Here is an 18,276-nt window from a genome sequence, read left to right on the forward strand (position 1 = left end):
AGGAAGTTTGCCCTAGGGTGCCAACCATGCAACCGACTATTGTAACAGGCTCTGCCTGTCTCTCCACCAGGGGCAGAAGGGAGACAGTGGAGTTATGGGCCCTCCAGGCAAGCCTGGGCCTTCTGGTTCACCTGGTCCTCCAGGCCCCCCAGGACCTCTTGGCCCCCCCGCTGCAGGTAAGAGCGTCTCTGCTTCATTTGGCCTCCAGCGTCACCATCTAGCCAGTGTCCCCAGAGGGGGCACTAGGCGATGACAACAGAGCACAATTTCTCTGCAGTTTGACTCAACTTTTACACAAGAGAGATAAACACCATTCTGACTCTGTTTTCTCATTCTGGAGAACAAATCGGAGAGGGTAACAGACAAAGATTGCCTCTGTGATGTCATTTATAGTTTAAGGGGAAAAAAATAGGCAAGTTTCGTCAGCTGACAACTTTTTCTAGAAAATAACAACAACATTGTCCTATGGTTCTAGTAATTTTCCTAAACCTAGACCCAAAGATGACATTGCAGATTTTTATCTATCTATCTGTATTTTAGGGAGCCCTGGTGGCGTAGTGGTTACATGTTGGGCTGCTAACTGCAAGGTCAGCAGTTTGAAACCACCAGCCACTCCATGGGAGATAGACAAGGCTTTCTACTCCCGTAGAGAGTTACAGTCTCGGGAACCCACGGGGACAGCTCTATCCTGCCCTACAGGGTTGCTGAGTCAGGTGGCATTGAGTTCGTTTGGATGGCAGTGAGTTTTTATTTTATAACAACGTATTATGCAAGTATTTATTTGCATTGATTATGGAAAGAAATCAGACATAAAAAGAAGTGTAAAAGGAAATCAGCAAGCGAGTCTACCATGTGTAGAGAGCGCGTAGTTAGACCTGACTGTCTGAAAACCTGAGGGTCACAGTTCTGCTGGGGCACGCACAGGGACTCTGGGCCGCCAGGGTGGCTCTAAGCCCTTTGTTTAGCGAGTTTCCTTGTGAGCTCAGAGGAAGGCCTTTCTGTGACCCCTGAGTGAGCACAGTGGTGCTGGATCCCTGACTCTCACTCCCGCCATCGGGCCAATGCTGACTCCCAGGGAGCACTGGGGTTCTGAGACCGTAACTGTGTACGGGAGTAGGAAGCCCAGTCTATGACATGTGGATGAAGGGCCAATAAAACTGTTCAGACGTGTTCATTTTAGACACGTAAAAGGAAAAGAAGGTCCGGCCTTCCTCCCGCGGAGCTGCTGGTAGTTTTGAACTGCCAACCATGCGGACCGCAGCAGCACCAGGACTCCTAGTTCTAGGTTAAAGAAGTCTATTTTCCCCGCTGTCAGGACTTCTGGGTTTTGTTTTCAGTCATGCAAAAGAAGTCAAAAACTATTTTTATCCCGGCTTTTAAAAATGAAGACCTTTTTAAAATCCCACAGTGCGCTTCCCCTCTCCCACCCCAACCTAGGTTTATAGGAATCTATTTGTAACCAGGCCACGGGGTGGGCACAAAGGTCTTTGTTTTAGGTCCTTGAAACCAGACCATAGCTGCCTCTGAGCCGCCAGCCTGAGAGGGGCCAGGATCCCAGAGCATTTCCAAGATTAGGAATCCCGGTTCCCATGATTTGATCTTCCCGGGAGCATCCCACAGCCATTCCTCTGAAACCTTGTTCCTTCCCCACAATAGAGGGGCCCTGTTCCTGGAAGAGCTCTTCGCCACATGGGGGGAAATACCTCCTTAGCCCATCCTCCAGCCCTGTGTTCCTCAGACACCCCTCTCCCCTTAGTCCCATTGAGTAGAGAAGGCAGGAAGGCAAAGCCACCTTCAGATGGTACCTGTCTTTGTAAGGACAGGAAAGCACAAGCCAGGCTGCCCCTTTGAGACTGAGCGGGGAACCCTGTGCAAACAGACTGCGGTGGTACAGGAAGCCCAGGGAAATAGAGTGATGACACCAGCTCACATTCTGTGATGGGGGTCCTTCCATGGTCCTTGCCCTCCTAGGCTCTGACAAATGCAGCGTTTCCAGGGCCCCCCTGAGATGGTGGCCTGGGGTATGCTCTGTGGCCCTGAGCATAGGGGCTCACACAGCTGAGAACCCAGGATGGGGTAGATGAAGGTCTTCCTGTGTCCCCGGGCGTATTTGTCAAGGCTGCCCTGATGTCCTCGTCTGACCAGGAGCCGGAATTGGATGATGCCTGAGCCCGCCTCCTGAAGATTGAACCTCATTGGTTTAGCAGGCTCAGCGCAATCCTGTTTCTCTCCTTGGCCTACTGAGTGCTCCCGTAACCCAGTGCATCGGCCTTCCCCGCCCCCACCCCTCCCCTCCCTCACAGCCCCTTTACCACCCTCTCTATCTCTTCCCAGCTCCCCCTCCCTCCCTCTATTCTCAGCTCTCCCTCCGGCTCTGTCCCCTGCCGTGTTCCAACCAAGCCACCCACTGCCCTCTAGCGGCCACCCGGAAGGTCGCCAAGCTGGAAGAGTCTCTGGTTCATATGGCTGTCCTAGCTGTACCTTAGGCCTAGAATGGCATTCCGTGTCAATAAGGGGCCTCTCAAAGGACTGGCCTCCTCCTGGGACCCAGGCCTGCTTCCTGCCAGGCTGTACTGCAGGGTACTGCCAGTGACCTTCCCCATCCAGTCCTCTGAGATGGTCCCACAGGTGTGGCCCCTTCCCTGCCCTGTAGCCCCTGAGTCTCTCCCACTATGCCCTTGGCTACAAGGGGTGGCAGTGGGGAGAGGAGGCAGAGGAACTCCGGAACCCCTCTCCCATCAGCCCCTACTTCTGCTCAACTCCGCTTACCCATTAACGAAGAGTTGGGCCTGACCAGGAGAGTCTCACTTGTGCGTGACAGTCCCCAGATGCCACCAAGATGAACTTGAGACTAGGCTCCAGAATTCCGTGGAAAAGGCTGCAGGGTCTAGTAAGCCCGGGCAGTGGCTGTCCAGCCACCACTGCCTCTCAGCACCTCTGTGTGGGCCGGAGGAGGAGGAACAGGCTCCCTCCTCAGGGCTCAGGGCCTGGGTTCCCAGGAGCAGAGGTCCAGCATGAGCTCCTGAGGCTCCTCTGAGTGGGCTCAAACTTGCAACCTTTCAGATAGCAAGCAGCCGGAGTGCGTTCCCTCTGGGAGAGGATCTTGGGAGTAGGTCTAGAAATATTTCCCTCCATGGAGCAGAGCATTCCTTTCCCTTTGCCCTTCAACACCCTCCCCTGCTCCGAAACCTCTCCAAGGAGCAAGTTCTGTCCAGTTCTGCCTCTTTCCCGACCCCTCTGCCCCTCTCACTCAGGGACGCTCTCCAGACAGGATCTGACCCACACTAGGCCCTTGGAGGGGACATCAGCTTCCTGCCTGGGTAACTCTGCCTGCAGGTGTGTTCTAGCTCCCTGCTAGATGCCAAGCACTCCCTGCCTGTCCAGCATTCCCACACCAGGACCTCAGTCGCTGGATGGCCCAGATGACCTGCCTGGCTTTTCTGAAACCAGTGACTGGTCTTCAAAATCCTAGTACTTTCCCCAGAGAAGGGTCCTTCTGTGAAGAAGTAGGGCCATCTGGTACAGCAGCTCAAGATGTCAAACCTAGCCTCCCCCGGCCCCATGACCTCCTCTGGTACCAGACCGCACAGAGTCCTTAGCAATGGTGATTATCTACTAGTTACCTTAGTAATTGTCAGTATTATCCATTTGCATCATAGACTAATATGTGACAAATATGGCTGTTAATTGAATGTATTCATCCTGCGATAGGAATATTAACAACAAAACTACTTTGTGTAACCTTTCTACATTGAACTACACTATTTGGTTAGTTGGTTGGTTGGTTGGTTGGTTATTGAGCAGAAGCCTTTCTGCTGTCCATCCCCCTGGGAGGAAGTTATATGTAGATCATTGTGATCAGTTCCCCCTTTCTCCCCCACATTCCCCTCACTCTCCTGGTATAACTACTCTCATTATTAGTCCTGGGGGTTTCTCTGTCATGGATTTCCTGTGTTTCCAGATCTTATTTGTACCAGTGTACATCCTCTGGTCTAGCCAGATTTGTAAGGTAGAATTGAGATCATGATAGTGTGGGGAGGGGGAGGAAGCATTCAAAAACTAGAGGAAAGTTGTATGTTTCATCGGTGCTATATTGCACCCAGACTTATTTGTCTCCTCACCACAACCTACGGTAAGGGGATGTCTAGTTGCCTACAGATGGGCTTTGGTTCCCCACTCTGCACTCCCCCTCATTCACAATGATATGATTTTTTTGTTCTTTGATTTCTAATACCTAATCCTATCGACACCTCATAATCACACAGGCTGGTGTGCTTCTTCCATGTGGGCTTTGTTGTTTCTCAGCTAGATGGCTGCTTGTTTATCTTCAAGACTTTAAGACCCCAGACACGATATCTTTTGATAGCCGGGTATCATCAACTTTCTTCACCACATTTGCTTATGCACCTGCTTTGTCTTCAGCAATCGTGTCAGGAAGGTGAGCATCATGGAATGCCAGTTTAATAGAACAAAGTATTCTTGCATTGAGGGAGTACTTGAGTGGAGGCCCAATGTCCATCTGCTACCTTAATATTAAACCTATAAATATATGCACATAGATCTATTTCCCCATCGTCATATACAAATATATTTACATATGTACATTCCTGTATTTAGATCTCTATAAATGCCTCTTAGTTCTTTCCTCTAGTTCCTTTTACTTTCCTTTTGTCCCACTATCATGTTCAGCCTTCATTTGGGTTTCAGTAATTCCTCTCGGTTACATTGCCCTTGATCAAACCCTATCAGGCCTCTTACAGCCTCCTCGCCATCAATTTTGGATCACTTGTTGTTCCCTTGCCCCTGGGTTTGTTAACACCCACTTCCTTTCCCCTGCTTCCCTTTCTCCCATGTCCCCCCAGTACCATAGGTTCTGTTGTTTTCTCCTCCAGATTGTTTATCCCACCTATCTTATCTAGATAGACCTGCAGAGATAATAATATGCACAAAAAATAAGACAGCAAAACAAAGCAACAAAAGAAAACAAACAACAACAAAAACAAAAGACTGTAAAGACTTCAAGGTCTGTTTGTTGACCTTTAGGAGTGTTTTCCTGGCCCCACAGTCTATTTTTGGTATTCCCTGGGGACTTCCTTGCTCTGTTCCCCTTGCTGTTCTGTTGCACGCCCTTAGTGTTTCGCCTCAGTGTGGTGGGGTCAGGTCACGTGCAATTCCCGCGCTGAGTCTCCAGTATTGTCCCCGGGAGCACTATGGGTCAGAGAGAGAGATCGTGTCTCATAGTGGGTCTGGCTCTTTGGTCCTCTCTGTGCTTTGGCTGCTCTGAGCAGGAATATCGTCCTCAGGGTTTGGTGGGCCAGGATGTGCTCCATTCTCCCTCTCCCTTCACTTGCTCCCATGTGCTCTGATCAGACATATCCACAGGGATATTTTTAAGCTGTCATTATATATATATTTGTGTGTGTTACCTCCTTGTGCAGGGCAGTGCCACCCAGTACGGCTGCACCCCTGCACCCCCTCCTTGTGATGTAACTGCTCTTTGTTTCCGTTTGCAGTCTCTGGGTCTTTCCCTTTTCCTCTCTTTCTGCTGAGTGATCCCCGCTCTAGACGTTTCTACTGATCTAAACTTTCCCACAGATGTAGTCCTTGCAGTGAGTCCTCCTCCATGCATTCAGTCGTCAGACACATACGAGTATTGTGCCCCTACTACGTGTCGAGCCAACGCACGCACACCCTCACTGCCACCGAGTTGATGCCAACTCGTAGCAGCCCTGTAGAGCAGGCTCGGCGTTTCTGAGCCTGTAGCTCTTCGTGGGAGTAGGCAGCCCGTCTGTCTCCTGCAGAGCAGCTGGTGGTTTGGGGCTGCTCGCCAAGCAGCCCAGAGAGTACCCGGGACACCGCCCAGCGCTCCCGTGTGGCAGGCGTGCGGAGCAGCACCAGCACGGCCCTCGTGCAGCTTACATGTGACCAGAGGAGACCGGCCTCACTGTGCAGGCTCACAGTCAAGTGCTGGGGAGACAAGGGACAGGCATGATGACCTTGTTCCCAAGGCGAGCATGAGTGTGGAAAACCCACGAAGTCTTCCCCGAGGCAGTGATGTCTGAACCTGGGGGGAAGGGAGCTGAGAGGCCCCTGTGGGGGAGACGGGGAGCGTGAACTGAAGGAAAATCTGAGGGCGAGCGCCGGCTTATGAAGAGACGCTTCCCCCGGCCATTGCTTCTCGACCGTGGGGTGCATTGGGGTCATCTTGAGAGCTTTAAAATGATAGCGCTGCCTGGACCTCGACCCCCAAATCCTAACGGAATTGGTCTGGCCCGTGGTTTTAAAGCCCACGTGAGACCGGACGTCTCGAGGGTGTCCCACCTTGCCGACTTGCCTGACCCTTCTTAGGACCAGGAGCAAGCAACGTTCTCCCCCTCCCCCCAAGAACAAACCAAAGAAATCCGCACCCAGAGATGTCTCTGTAAACTTTGATTCGGCCTTTAAATGTCTCTCAGGCCCCCTTGTCTTGCCTGCTTACTCAAGACTTTCCTTGAATTTGTGGCTTCCGGGCGCCATGTGGCTGCTGCTGTGACAGATACCTGTTGCCTGTCTCGAAGCTCAGAGGAGTAGGAAGCTGCGTTTCCCATAAGCCATGTTTCTCTCCTTATCAGGAAAAACATTCTTGGGTTACCAGCCTTCTCTCAGACTGCACCTCGGCCGGAACTGTCAGACCTGGTCCGCTCCAGCTGCAAGGGAGTCAAAGGGGGAATTATCCACCAGTGTCATCTCTACAACAGAGGGGAGAGAAAACGAGACCTGGGGGTAACCCTGCAATGCACCCAGAGTCTCGAAGGGATGCAGAGAGAATTTGTTCTCTCTTAGATCAAACACGTCCCTTTGAACCTCTCTCCTGAAATGCTCTGAACTTGGACCAAGCCTTTCCTGTTGGGAAGGTTGCTCACGTCTCTGCCTCGGCTCCAGTAACGCAGCCATCTTTTCCTTTCTAGGACAACTTCGGATGGGGCCCAAAGGGGAACGAGGATTTCCGGGGCCTCCAGGAAGATGTCAGTGTGGGCCTCCTGTGACTGTGAATAACCCTTCCCATGGGGAATCGCTGCATGGATCCAGTTCCTCACAAGTCCCTGTGGTAAGGCTCGGGGGGCAAAATCCAGGATGGTTATTGTGTTAGGCAGGCTTGGCTAGAGAAACACACCCAAGGGCACTCTCATAGATGGGTAAGAGCGAGCTTCCTATCAAGCAGTAATTATGCATCAATAAAACATCCCAGTCCAGTCCAACTCAAGTCCACGAGTCTGATACTAGTCCATAAGTCCCCCTCAGACCCAGGAAGCCACATGCAATGGTGCAGAGTGCAGGAACATCACCGGCCGGTGGTGCAAGGTCATGTGGATCCAATGGCGGTGGACACATCTCCGGGGCTCCTGTGGGTCTCTGTGTGGTATCAACAGGGAGGTGACCTTGTGAGAAGGCCACATCCACCAGGAGGCACCATCAGGCTGTGACCTCCTTGACAGGCTGAACTCCACTCCTTCATCACTAGATCTTCAAGAAGTTGACATGACGTTATGTAATGACCACAGTTATCAATAAGGCCATCCACTTGACCTTCTCGGGCCTTTGCAAATCCTTTTCAGTACGTTAATTTTCCCTCATGACTCTAGGTACACCTCATGATCGGAAATCGGAAAATCAAACGAGGAAAACGGAATTGTCCATTTGGGTGTGGTTCCTTTTAGGGAGTATTTTCTTGGTATTTTCAAAGAAGATTTTTTTTTAACCTTGTTGAGATGACTGTATGAAAGTGATGTGTCCTAGTTGTCTCTGTTGAAATCCAGTCATATTTCAACCTTCTTTTAAAGTATCATTTTACGCTTGTTCCTAAAGAAAATTTCCAATTAAAAACAAAACAAACCCCAATAGATCAAATAGTGTAACGATCTCCTGTTTACCCGCCACCTCATAGCCATCAGCTCCTGGCTCGTTCATCTTCCACCCTTTGGTCCCTTCACGTGTGCTCACTACGCCCTCCTCTCCTTGGACTAGTTGGACGTGAGCACTGGCCATCCATCCAGCATAAGCATCACTTGAAGGGATGCACAGTCGTCTATCTGTGGTCCTGCTGTGCTATGATTTGGATAACCAGGGCTGGGTGTTGGCTGTTTACAGTGTCTCCCAAGGTTAGCTTCAATGTACATAATACCGTGATGAACATCTTTGAGTATAAGACATGTATAACCCCAACGTTAGGTAAGTTGAATTTCTGAGTAAAAACCCATCCATCCCATAGTGCTGAAAGTACAGCACCATAGTTTAAGCCAAACCATGCAGGGGGTATTTAAATTTTAAAAATACAAAGCAGCCATTTCAAGTGTATGTAAGGACAGTGTCACTATGCAGTTAGAAAACCAGAGGATGCTGGGAGAGTGGAGGGTGAGTGGGTTGGAAAGGGGCAACTGATTACAAGGATCCACATGTGACCTCCTCCCTGGGAGAGGGACAGCAGAGAAGGGGGGGGAAGGGAGACTCCGGATAGGGCAAGATATGACAAAATAACGATGTATAAATTACCAAGGGCACATGAGGGAGGGGGGAGTGGGGAGGGAGGGGGAAAATAAAGAGGACCTGATGCAAAGGGCTTAAGTGGAGAGCAAATTGAGAATGATTGGGGTAGGGAATGTATGGATGTGCTTTATACAATTGATGTATGGACTGTGATAAGAGTTGTATGATCCCCTAATAAATTGTTGAAAAAAAAAAAAGAAAACCAGAGGAAAGAAAACATGAACTGCCCAGGTGTGGGCCACAGATATTTAAGATGTCAGAGAATAGGAAACTGTGAAGCTATTAAGAATTTCCCAAGTCATGCACCCACTAAATTCCCGAGGGCGAGGGTGCCAAATAAATTGGATAACTTGATTAGATGACATCATCTTTTTATTTCTTGTCTTGGAAACATTGAAAATATTTAATTTTTTTAATCGCAGAAAACATTTTATATCTTTATCTATCTGTAAATATCCAATTCCCCCTCTCCAATTTTTTATTTTAACTCACTGCCATCAAGTTAGTGCTGATTCAACCCTATAGGACAGGGTACTACTGTGCCTGTGGGTTTCCAAGACTCTAACTCTTTAGAGGGGTTGATAGTACCGTCGTTCTCCCCTGCAGTGGCTGGTGGTTTCCACCACCACTGTGTCACCAGGGCTCCTCTCACCCCTAAGTACAGATGTAACAAAACAAACCCCTCACTGCCGGTGAGTCGATTTGGACACATAGTGGCCCTATAGGGCAGAGTGGAATCCATATAGGACAGAGTAGACTCCCTATAGGACAGAGTGGAATCCCTATAGGGCAGAGTGGAATCCATATAGGACAGAGTAGACTCCCTATAGGACAGAGTGGAATCTTTATAGGACACAGTGGAATCCCTCTAGGGCAGAGTGGAATCCCTATAGGGAAGAGTAGAGTCCCTATAAGGAAGAGTAGACTCCCTATAGGGCAGAGTGGAATCCCTATATGGAAGAGTAGAATCCCTATAGGACAGAGTAGAATCCCTATAGGGAAGAGTAGAATCCCTATAGGGCAGAGGAGAAGTGCCCACATGGGGTTCCTAGTCGGTTTCCTGGAAAGCCTCCTCCCGAGGAGCAGCTACTGCTTTTGAACCGTTGACCTTGAGGTTAGCAACCCAAAGTGTTACCCACCCACCAAGCCCCTGGCAGTACAGATGCAGAAACCTCAGACACAGTCATGAGGGACTGGAAGGTGTGAGCATCAAGACGCATCCCCCGACTTCAGGAGGAGCCCTGGGGGGGAGGGTGAAAATCCCTTTCTCTGAGGATGGAGGTTCCATCTGCTGCTGCGCTCCCCAGGAGTGCTCCTGACCATCCTCACCAGTGTGTTCCTTGGCAGATTTTTGTGGTCAACAACCAAAAGGAGCTTGAGAAGCTGAACACCCAGAACGCCATCGCCTTCCGCAGAGACCAGCGGTCGCTGTACTTCAAGGACCATCTTGGCTGGCTCCCCATCCAGGTAGGTACTCCGCGGAGGACACTTCAGGACCTGCCTCACCCTACTCCGCTTGGGAAAGGAACACACCCATTCAAACCACTCTCAGAACTCACGGTCCTCGAGTCGATGCCGACCCAGGGCAGGGGAGAACTGCCCCTGTGGATTTGTGAGACTCCCCGTCTTTCTCCACATTCATGTAAAGGGAAGGCCAAACAGTTGAGTCTCGGGCCAAGCTATTGCTGCCTGGAAGATCTAAGCATCCTCCTTCACATCTTTTCTGAGCGACTCTCCCAGAGGAGCCTCCTTTCTGAGCCTCTGGGTACACAAGGCCCATAAGTCAGGATGCACCTGTCTACATCCCCAACCTGCCGGCTGCCATCTCATTCTGGTCCAGCCTTCCTGTCCCCTACAGAGCTCTGGGCAACAGGAAAGAATTGCCTCTCTTAATCTGGTGGAGGAAGCTCTGAAGAGGCCCCAGCAAACCAGGAGATGCCACTGAGGGGGGTCCCTGGAACCAGAGCATCTATCTCCTGGAGCTTGTGCCTGGCCCTGCTTAGCAGCTGCTTGGACACCCCGTCTGCCTCCCAGTAACGATTGTGTTTCTTTGGCCAGCTGACCCCCTTCTACCCTGTGGAGGAGCCTGTAGGCCACCGTGGCATCTGCGGCGATGGGGTCCTGCAGCCTGGGGAGGAATGTGATGATGGTAATGGCGACATGGGTGACGGCTGCATCGGTGAGTGGGCCCAGTCTTGGGGGGAGGACACGGGGGCCCTGGACACTGGTTGTGGTGGTTTGATATGACGCTAGAGCAAGAGGGAGTAGACTTGGGCTGCTGTGGGGGTCCCAAATGGTTTCTCCTTCCATCTGGCCAAATGGTTTCTCCTTCCATCACCTAAACTCATCGGTGGGGCTTGGTGTCAAGGATCTTGGCCTGGAAAAGACTGTCTTGTTCTAAGGAGGAATGCACCCCACCCCCACCCCCAGGCCTTCCCTGTGGCTTCTTTTTGTAGCAAAACCCAGGCCCCAAAGGCTGTGGCTTTGATGTCCAGACAGGGGGGAAAGGGGTGCCTGCTGTCTGCAAATGCCTGGAATTGGACTCAGAACTCGGTTTTATCCGTCGGGGTTCCAGCAGCAAAGTCTTTTGAGGAAAGCAGCTGGCCCAGCCAGACCTGCCTCCGGCCTCATGGGATCTTACAGGACGGACAGCGGGCTGGCACGTGTCTGTGTTTTCAGTCAAGTGACAGGCGGAGGCAGAAAGCACGGGCCTGAGAGTCAGAGCCGGAGGGCTGGCCCTGCTGGCCGCCAACTCAGCCTTGGGCTCAGCCAGGAAGCACTGCCCGTGCGTGGGATGACGGAGGGAGACACCAACTGCCTCGACTGTAAGCTGGTGTGTCCCTCTGAACTGCTCCGGGTCTTCCGAGATGCCGTCATCTCTAACCACAAGAAGAGCCAGGAATGTAGAAGGGGAGTGTTTCTCGCGTGTAGTGCTTGGGACCCACTGGCCGAATTCATCCAAGACTTACTCTTTAGGCCCCTACTACGGGAGCCAGGCTTGGACTCAGGGAAGGGGGTGTGTAGACATACGGACGAGGTCCTCCTCCCAACCCCCAGTGGGTTCAGGGCAGGATGAAGATACAGTACGTGGAGCAGGGGCAGCTGCTGCTGACCCTCTGATCCCTGGGGCACTGTTGGGGCCTGGAGTCCCATCTGTCTTTGGTCACCGTAGGAAAGAACTGATGGCTTCTCTGTGTCCCGTGACATTGGAGATGGGGCTCACACCCCGACCCTCCCTTTGTGTGAGACCAGAGGACCACCTGTGTTAGTCTGGGTAGACTAGAGAAACAAATCCAGAGACACTTATATGTGTGTATAAGAAAGAGCTGTATATGAAGAGTCACTGTATATTAAGAAAACATCCAGATCAAGTCCAACAGTCCAGATCAAGTCCATAAGTCTGATATTAGCCCATATGTCCAATACCAATCTATAAAGTCCTCTTCAGACTCACGAAATACATGCAATGATGCCAAATGCAGGAAGATCACAGGCCAGTGTAAAGGGGAAGCCTTGTGGATCCAGTGGTGGTGGAAGCCTCTCAGATCTGGCGTGGGTCTCCACTTGGCTCCTCCAGCTCCAGGCCTCTGGCTCTCTCAATGTGGCTCCATGTGGCTTGTCAACAAGAATGTCTCACAGGGAGAGTGAGTGTGTGTCCTGCCTCCAGAGAGCTCTTTATTTCCTTAGTGCCTCCAAATGAGGTCATCAAGCTGCGACCTGATTGACAGGCTAGCCTAGACCCCACCCCTTCACTCTTAATCCTCTCACATTGACACCAGATTATGTAACTGCCACACCCCCTGCTGAGTATCCCTGCTCTCCCTGAAACAGGCTGGGGCCAGCCAGCTGGGTAACTCAGTCTGGAAGCTCTAGTTTTCCAGACAGAAATCGCAGCCAGCACCCAGCACCCTCTGGACCTTTCCCTCACTGGGTGTGGAGGGGGCATCGGGGCTAAGAGAGACCTAGCTCCTGCCCCTCGGCGTCTGGCATGGCAGGAAGGCATGGAGTCTCCTTCCCCTTCCACTGCCTATCAGTGCAGGGTCTGGGGTCTGCAGGCCGCTGCAGTCGGGAGTCTGGCTGAGCTTTGTGGATGGCACTCTTCCCGTGGGGCCCCTCTGGTCACCAAGTCCTTGCAGGCTGAGGCACACCTGATGCCTTGTCCCCATTCTCAGCTGCACTTCCCTGTGTCCTCTCAGGCTGTCACCGGGCCTACTGTGGAGACGGCCACCGGCAGGCGGGCGTGGAGGACTGTGACGGCTCTGACTTTGGCCACCTGACCTGCGAGACCTATCTCCCTGGGTAGGACCCCCACCCCACGCCCTGTTGCTGTGACCAGAGCCCCCCCTGACCCTCTGCTCCCGGCTGACTCTCTCACTCCTGCCTCCCCCTTGTCCTTCACAAAGGGGAAGGTGTCTCATGCTGCTGGGGTGTGGTGATGACCAAGACATGGTCCCTGCTCACTTTTCTTTCTTCCTTTTTTTAAAAAAAACTATTATGTTGCTGGGGGCTCCCACAGCTCTTAGAACATTCCAGACATCAATTAGATCAAGCACGTTTGTACATATGTTGCCATCATCATTTCCAAAATATTTTCTACTTGAGTCCTTGGTATCACCTCCTCTTTTTCCTTCCTCCCACCTTGTGAATCCTTGATCAATTATATATTATTGTTATTATTTTGTATCTTAAACTGTCTGTTGTCTCCCTTCACCTACACTTTGGTTATTTGTCCCCTTGGGGGGCTCTATATCCAATCTTGTAATGGGTTCCCTCTTTATCCCCCTTCCCTCCCAAGCTATCTCCCTACCCCTCCCCTCATGATATTTCTACTCCCACTACTGTTCCTGAGGGGCTTATCTGTCCTGAATTCCATGTGTCGAGCCTGCTCACTTTCCTGCTCAGTGGAGAAAGAAGACAGTATGTACATGATCATCACATGTCCCAAGGGGCTGGTACTACAGGGCTGGGGCAGTTCTGCCTGGGGCAGAGGGAGGGGCAACTGTTTACCCTGGATGGGCAGCCTGGTCCCAGGGGTTACTCTGAATGACCCATGAGTCTTGTGGGCCGTGGGCTGTTGGCCGGGGAGGGGAGCCTCGTGGGGGCAGGCACAACGGGGCATTGCCAAGAAGCTGAAAGCCTGTGTGGCCAGAAGTCTCCAGAAAACACCCACCCACCCATCAGGCACACATGAGACCACCCCAGCATTCGTATCTAATTTTTCAGGCCCATGGCCCTCCAGGAACCCCAAGAACTTGGTACCTCCCACAAAAGTCCCTTCAGTTCTCCCCGAGCACCTTCGGCGGAGGGCTCCCAGGGGTCAGGATGAGTAGTCTAGTGCCCTGGTTTCCATCCTGACACAGCTCCCAGGACAGTGAAGAGCGACTGGTCCCCATGAGGTGCTGATTCCAGGCCCAAATAAATGTGGCCACCTGGGCTTCTTCCAAAGGGCATAGTGGCACTGCCCCCACTTCCTGATTTCTGGAAGGAGGCTGCCCTCTCCTCCCCACTCCGTGTCCAGAGTGGATCTGCTGTTGCCTCTGGTCTCCTAAGTCCCTTGAGAATCCAATTATGTCAACTGCTGCTTCGGTCACTTATCCTCTTGTAGGCTGGGACACTATGCCTGTCTCGCTACTGCCCACCTCCTTCCAAGGGGGTCTCCTCAAGCCCACCCGCCCCTCCAAGCGTGTCAATGGATCCTAACCAGGCTGGTGGGACTATAAACCTGTTGGCGCCCCTACACTCTCCAAGTCCCTCTGGGCTTGGTCAGGACCACTCCCACCCCCCACTCCCCACCCCGCAACTAGCACCTGACTTGTCCATTGCCCCTCACATGAAGCAGGGAAGGATCCTATTAGGCAGAAGGACCAAGCTGACTTGTGGTTCTGCGGAGTTAATCAGATGTGGAGTGCAGGGCTGAGTCGGACCTGACTCCTGGCTCACGTGGTTACCCACCCGATAGAGAGAAGCCTCAGAGGGATATGCCTTTGAGTGTGGGTTTAATGCTTAACCCAGAGCCGTGGTCCAGTGATAACCAATAGCCATGCTGGCTGTTGTAAAGTGCCGGCAGGTTGGTTTAGAGTCAGAGCAACTCTGTGCACAGCAGAGCACCACCTGGTTCTGCTGTTTGGGTTGAGCCCATGGTTGCTGCCTTGTTAATGCATCTCCTTGACCACCTTCCTCTTTTTCACTGACCCTCTACCTGAGCAAACACGGCATCCTTTCCCAAGGACTGGTCTCTCCTGACAACACATCCGACATACAAGAGACTACGTCTCTCCACATGGACGATGCACGCGGATTCCCCAGCTAGAACACACAGAAATCAAATGGACTGAATCTGTGGGAAGGCACGATGGAGAAGCTCAATATCAGCAGCTAAAGCCAGACCGGGGCCTGACCGTGGACACAGACCATCAATTGCTCATATGTAAGTTCAGGATAAAACTGAAGAAAATTAAAACAAGTCCACAAGAACCAAAAGACGACCTTGAGTCTATCCCAACTGAACTTGGAGAACATCTGAAGAACAAGTTTGACATGGTGAACGCTAATGACGACAGAGGACTTGATGAGCTATGGGATGACATCAAGAACATCCTTTGTGAATAAGCAAAAAGTCATTAAAAAGACAAGAAAGGAAGAAAGAAAAGATAAAAGTGGATGCCAGAAGAGATTCTGAAACTTGCTCCTAATTGTAGAGAAGCTAAAACAAACGGAAGAAAGGATGAAGGCAAAGAGTTGATTAGGAAATGTCAAAGGGCAGCTCAAGAAGACAAAACTAAATATGATAAGGAAGCATGCAAAGACCTAGAATTAGAAAACCAAAGGGGAATAGCATGATAGCATATCTGGAACAGAAAGGACTCAAAAACTCTTGTTCAAACCTTGAGTTGCAATCTTGAAAGATTCCACGGGCAAAATACTGAATGATGCGGGAAGCCTTAAGAGAAGATGGAAAGAATATGCAGTCACTGCACCAAAAAGAACGAGTCGAGAGTCCAGGTTCAGGAGGCAGCATATGAGCAAGATCTAATGGCACTGAAGGAAGAAATTCAAGCTGCGCTGAATGGATTAGCCAAAAGCAAGGCTCCAGGAAGTGATGGAATACCAATCGAAAGGATTCAGCAAGCTGATGAAGCAATGCCAGGAAATTTGGAAGATAGCTACTTGGCCAACTGACTGCAAGAGATCTGTATTTGTGCCCATTCCAAAGAAAGGTGACCCAACAGCATGCTCAAACTATAGAACAATATCATTAGTGTCACATGCAAGTAAAATTTTGCTAAAGATCATTCAAAAAATGGTTGCAGTAATACATTGACAAGGAATAGAAGTTAGGTTGAACTCAGAAGAGGATGTTGAGCAAGGGATGTGTTTGCTGATGTCAGATGGATATTGGCTCAAGCAGAGAATACCAGAAAGATGTTTACTTGTGTTTTATTGACTGTGCCAAGGCAGTTGACTGACTATGGAATAAACTATGGAAATCTTAAGAAGAATGGGAATTCCGGGACACTTGATTGTGCTCATGAGGAAACTGTTATCGTTCAACAGGTGGTTGTGTGAACAAAACAAGAAAATACTGCATGGTTTAAAATCAGGAAATGGGTGCATCAAGGGTGCATCCTCTCACCATACTTGTTCCATCTGCATGCTGGGAAAACCATCCGAGAAGCTGGCTTATATGAAGCAGAGGGCGGCATCAGGACTGGAGGAAGACTTATTAACAACCTGTGATATGCAGATGCCACAACCTTGCTTACTGAAAGAGAGGAGGACTTGAAGCACTTGCTGATGATGATCAAGGATTGTAACCTTCAGTCTGGATTACAACTCAATATAAATCCTCACAACTGAACCAATAGGTAACATGATAAATGGAAAAAAGATTGACGTTGCTAAGGATTTTGTCTTGCTTGGATCTGCAATGAAGAGTCATAGAAGAAGCAGTCAAGAGATCAAAAGACATGCTGCTTCAGGTAAATCTGCTGCACAAGACCTCTTTAGAGTGTTGGAAAGCAAGGATGCTATTTTAAGGACTCACCCAAGCCATGGTATTTTCCATTGCCTCATATGCATGTGAAAGGTGGACATTGAATAAGGAAGACTGAAGAAGAATCGATGCGTTTGAATGGTGGTGCTGGAGAAGAAGATTGAAAGGGCCATGGACTGTTAAAAGGACACACCAATCTGTCTGCGAAGAAGTGAGGCCAGAGAGCTCCTTAGAGGCAAGGATAGCAAAACTTCGTCTTAGATGTTAGGCCAGTCCCTGGCGAAGGATATTATGCTTGGTGAAGTGGAGGAGCAGTGGAAAGAGGAAGGTCCTCAAGGAGATGGATGGACACAGTGGCTGCAGCCATGAGCTCGGCCATAGGAACCATTGTAAAGATGGCGCAGGACCATGCCGAGTTTCCTTCTGTTGTGCACAGGGTCAGAACTATGGGTCAGAACAACTACAATAACAACAACACGTTTCTCCATCAAAGGTAGATTTGTTGGTTCTGGTAGTCCACAGTACTGTCAATATTTTTCACCAACACAATTCAAATACATCGATTCTTCCTGGTCTTCCTTCATCACTGTCCAACTTTCATAGGCATATGAGACCATTGAACATGCCATCGCTTGGGTCAGGCACATCTTACCCTCAAAGGGATATCTTTGCTTGAGACATGCTGAGTATGTTCTTTCTCTTTGGTTTTCTAACTCCAGGTCTTTCCACATTCCATCATAATACTTCACTTTGTCTTCTGGAGCTGCCCTTTGACATGCTACATTTAGCTCTCTGACTTCATCATTTCTTCAGTTTGCTTTAGCTAGTCTATGTTCAAGAGCAAACTTCAGAGTCTCTTCCAGCATCCACTTTGATGTTTTCTTTCTTTCTTTCTTTCTTTCTTTCTTTCTTTCTTTCTTTCTTTCTTTCTTTCTTTCTTTCTTTCTTGTCTTTTTAATGACCATTTGCTTTCTTCACCCTCATCAGGTGTTCAGTCATTAGCATTCCGTGTGTCAAATTTGTTCTTGAGGTATTCTCAAAATCAGGTGGGATAGACTCAGAGTAGGTCATATTTGGGCTTTCATGAGTTTCTTTTAGTTTTATTCAGCTTCATCTGAACTCACACATGAGCAATTGATGGTCTGTTCCACAGTCAAGTTCTGGCCTCGTTTGGGTGGCTGATATTGAGCATCTCCATCATCTCATCCCACAGATGTGGTCAGCTTGATTATTGTGTGTTCCACCTGGAGAAGTCTCCTTTTGTGCTGTTGAAAAAAGATCTTTTCAATGAAGAAGCCTTTGATCTGGTGAAGTGTTGTCATGTAGCCTCCAGCTTTGCTTCTGTCACCAGAGGACATATTTTCCAACTACCATCCCTTCCTCTTTGTTTCCACTTTTTACATTCCAACCACCAATAATTATCAATGCATCTTAATCGCATGCTTGATCAATTTCAGACTGCAAAAGTTGGTAGAATGCCTTAATTTCATCATCCCTAACTTTAGTGGTTGGTGTGTCGATTTGGGTTCCTTACAGAGGTACAGATCCTCTCCGATTACAGACAGGATTGTACTGCAGGTTCGATCTTGAGGTGTTCTTTGGGATGGTGGCTGGGATGCTGTCCCTCTTGAGTCTGTCCTTCCTGGCAGAGCCACCACGTGATTCTCTGAGTCAAGATGGCCAATATCCATCATGTCACCTCCCTAATACCTAGAATCTCAACCCGCCGGCGCTCCTTTCAGTTTTGACCCTTCCTTCCC

The 18,276-nt window shown here is 50.0% G+C and overlaps 1 protein-coding gene across 1 annotated transcript in view; it reads left to right on the forward strand.

Moving 5' to 3' along the window:
• The window catches only part of COLQ (collagen like tail subunit of asymmetric acetylcholinesterase), an 81,187-nt gene that overhangs the window by 60,343 nt on the left and 2,568 nt on the right, over positions 1-18,276 (forward strand). The window contains exons 12-16 of the mRNA XM_075548956.1: positions 71-176; positions 6,948-7,087; positions 9,871-9,990; positions 10,582-10,702; positions 12,720-12,822. Of these exons, the coding sequence (XP_075405071.1) occupies positions 71-176; positions 6,948-7,087; positions 9,871-9,990; positions 10,582-10,702; positions 12,720-12,822 (590 nt within the window). The remainder of the gene's footprint in view (positions 1-70; positions 177-6,947; positions 7,088-9,870; positions 9,991-10,581; positions 10,703-12,719; positions 12,823-18,276) is intronic.

Source organism: Tenrec ecaudatus, chromosome 4, assembly GCF_050624435.1.
Source record: "Tenrec ecaudatus isolate mTenEca1 chromosome 4, mTenEca1.hap1, whole genome shotgun sequence".
In the NCBI taxonomy this organism is placed as follows: domain Eukaryota; kingdom Metazoa; phylum Chordata; class Mammalia; order Afrosoricida; family Tenrecidae; genus Tenrec; species Tenrec ecaudatus.